The sequence below is a fragment of the Entamoeba dispar genome, genomic scaffold (genome assembly GCF_000209125.1).
Source record: "Entamoeba dispar SAW760 scf_1105229463347 genomic scaffold, whole genome shotgun sequence".
Taxonomy (NCBI): domain Eukaryota; phylum Evosea; order Mastigamoebida; family Endamoebidae; genus Entamoeba; species Entamoeba dispar.
In genome coordinates, this window is record NW_001855647.1 from 1 (window position 1) to 2,247 (window position 2,247).

General features: G+C 20.2%; 2 protein-coding genes across 2 annotated transcripts in view, besides 4 other annotated features; both read left to right on the forward strand.

The window, feature by feature from the left end:
- Window positions 1-254: 254 nt before the first annotated feature.
- Window positions 255-887, forward strand: EDI_051090 (uncharacterized protein; the record flags this gene model as incomplete). Its single annotated transcript, XM_001740905.1, has 1 exon — window positions 255-887. The coding sequence occupies one exon, from the start codon at window positions 255-257 to the stop codon at window positions 885-887; it is 633 nt and encodes a 210-aa protein (XP_001740957.1).
- Window positions 858-1,065: a sequence feature (AT_rich).
- A 169-nt stretch (window positions 1,066-1,234) lies between these two features.
- Window positions 1,235-1,536: a sequence feature (AT_rich).
- A 135-nt stretch (window positions 1,537-1,671) lies between these two features.
- EDI_051100 (pre-mRNA-processing ATP-dependent RNA helicase prp11, putative) overlaps window positions 1,672-2,247 on the forward strand; it is a gene marked incomplete at both ends in the record, with an annotated part of 2,642 nt that continues 2,066 nt past the window's right edge. Inside the window, 2 exons of the mRNA XM_001733483.1 lie at window positions 1,672-1,699; window positions 2,230-2,247. The exon at window positions 2,230-2,247 is cut by the window's right edge and continues 148 nt beyond it. Of these exons, the coding sequence (XP_001733535.1) occupies window positions 1,672-1,699; window positions 2,230-2,247 (46 nt within the window). The remainder of the gene's footprint in view (window positions 1,700-2,229) is intronic.
- Window positions 1,787-1,844: a sequence feature (AT_rich).
- Window positions 2,208-2,247: a sequence feature (AT_rich).

Sequence of the window (2,247 nt, forward strand, 5' to 3'; positions counted from 1 at the left end):
TTGATTTTATCTGTTTTATTAAATTTGGCTTTCTTCTTAGAACAAAAACTGTGACCAAATAAAGTTCATTGACTTATAAGGTAACAAATTGGTAAAAGCTGAATCTGTTTTTCAATGTTATACCACTATTTAATTGAACTGATTGATGGATTGTGAATTTCTGGAACAATCATTTTTTTTCGAGATTATTGAATAACATTGATACACAGTATTTAAACACTGAACATTGTCTAATTTTCATCCAAAGAACCAAGATGTGTACTAGTAATGAAACTGTTAAACAAATTCAATACGGAAATGTTGTTAATGTTTGTGGTGAAGTAATTTGTTATTGTGTTATACCTTCTCAACAAAACTATCTCTTTCAAGTGCCAAATTATATAGTAGAGTCACAGAGGATTCCTTTAACAGGAGTGTATTTAATACGAAGTAATCAATGCCAGAACGCAACCAGAATAAAACAATATAATAACTTAAAGAGTAAAGAAAAAGAATTAATTAAAAGGGCATATACAGTAAGCTTTTTATCCTGGTCTTTGTTATCATGTGGTTGTGAAGTTCAACTTCAGAAGTGCAAGAAAAGATCTACTAAGATAAATCCTTTTGTTATTGAACATGTTATCCATAATGGAGAAATTATATTTGATATTGAAATATTTAAATCTCATATAGATGCACAGTTATCACGTCAAACAATTGTTAATGCAATGAACTATGAATTAATTTCTTTGTTGAAACAATTTGGATGTGAGATTAACTACAAGACAAGAGGAAAATCAAAGTATCCATTAATAACAATAACTTCATATTCATTACAAGGGATTACTCATTATGATTGGGAAATAATAGGAAAAAAGTATTATTATAAGTTAAAACAACAAATTTAATTATAAATATTTAAATATGAAATTTTAGATTATTCTTTGTTTTAATTTTTATTTGATAACCAAAATGATAATAAAACAACATAAATATCATTTAAATGAAATAAAATAATGATTTGTTTAATAAGTTGTTAATAAATGATTTATACCATGAATAAATAATTATGATATTTATTATTTTGATATTGAAATTGAATGAATTTTGAATCTTTATTAATTTCATCAATTAGTTCTTATGTTTATTTTTATTTAATTCTCTATAACTTTAATAACCCATCAATTTAAATAATATGAATCACTATTATCTTCATTGTTTCAATTATAAATTATATTACTGTTAACACATGGGTATAATTAATAATTATTATTTTTTATTGAAATAAGTTATATTTTCTTCAATTTTATCAATTAACTTATCTATACTTCTTATTTTAATTAGTATTAATTAAAATGATTAATTTTTGAATTACTCTATGATAAAGATTGGATTATTTGTTTTATATTTTATTATTAACATTATTAACAGAATAATATTCTCTTTAATAATAATTAAAATAGGATTAATTCAAAGGATTATAATTATTTATAATGTATATAATATTTCTTTAATACAAATTATTGTTAATAATAATAAATATTTAATTTTTAATTAGAACCATATCAATTAAGTTAATTTTATAAAGTTTATATAAAGATACGAGTATTTAATAAACAAGTACATATCATTATTTATTCTTTATAATTAATACTTTACATTTTGTGTTCTATTAATTTATTTATATCATATATGAGTGTGTTATTTAACTTCAATTTATGTTTTCTAATTAAATAATCATGTTGAATGATTTGAATTAAGTATTCTCTCTCTTTCACATGTATTTTATTATATAATTTCTCAAGACTATATTATTTGTATTCTAATTATTAATGAATATTAAATGAACATAAATTTATTTTATTGAAATTAGTGTCTAAGTAATATCACGATAAAACTGATCATTGTCATTAAAGTTGAATAAATTATCATTACATTTATTTGAAAAGAGAGTAGAAATAAAAATGAGAAGAGAGAATAAATAATATATTCTTTATCAATGATTGAAATGATAACTTTAAAAATAGGAATAATTCATTTTCACTCTATTTCTTATGATCTATAAAGATGATATTAGCTTATTTAACTCATTAAAGAATAATAATGAATAAAGATACAATTAATATGTAAAATACAAGAAATAAAAACTATAAAGATGTATAAATAAAAACAATATAAACTCAATATTATCACAAATAATTCCTTATTATCCAACATATCAAATAACCAAATTAATTATATAAAAATAAGTTATTAATATTATAAAAT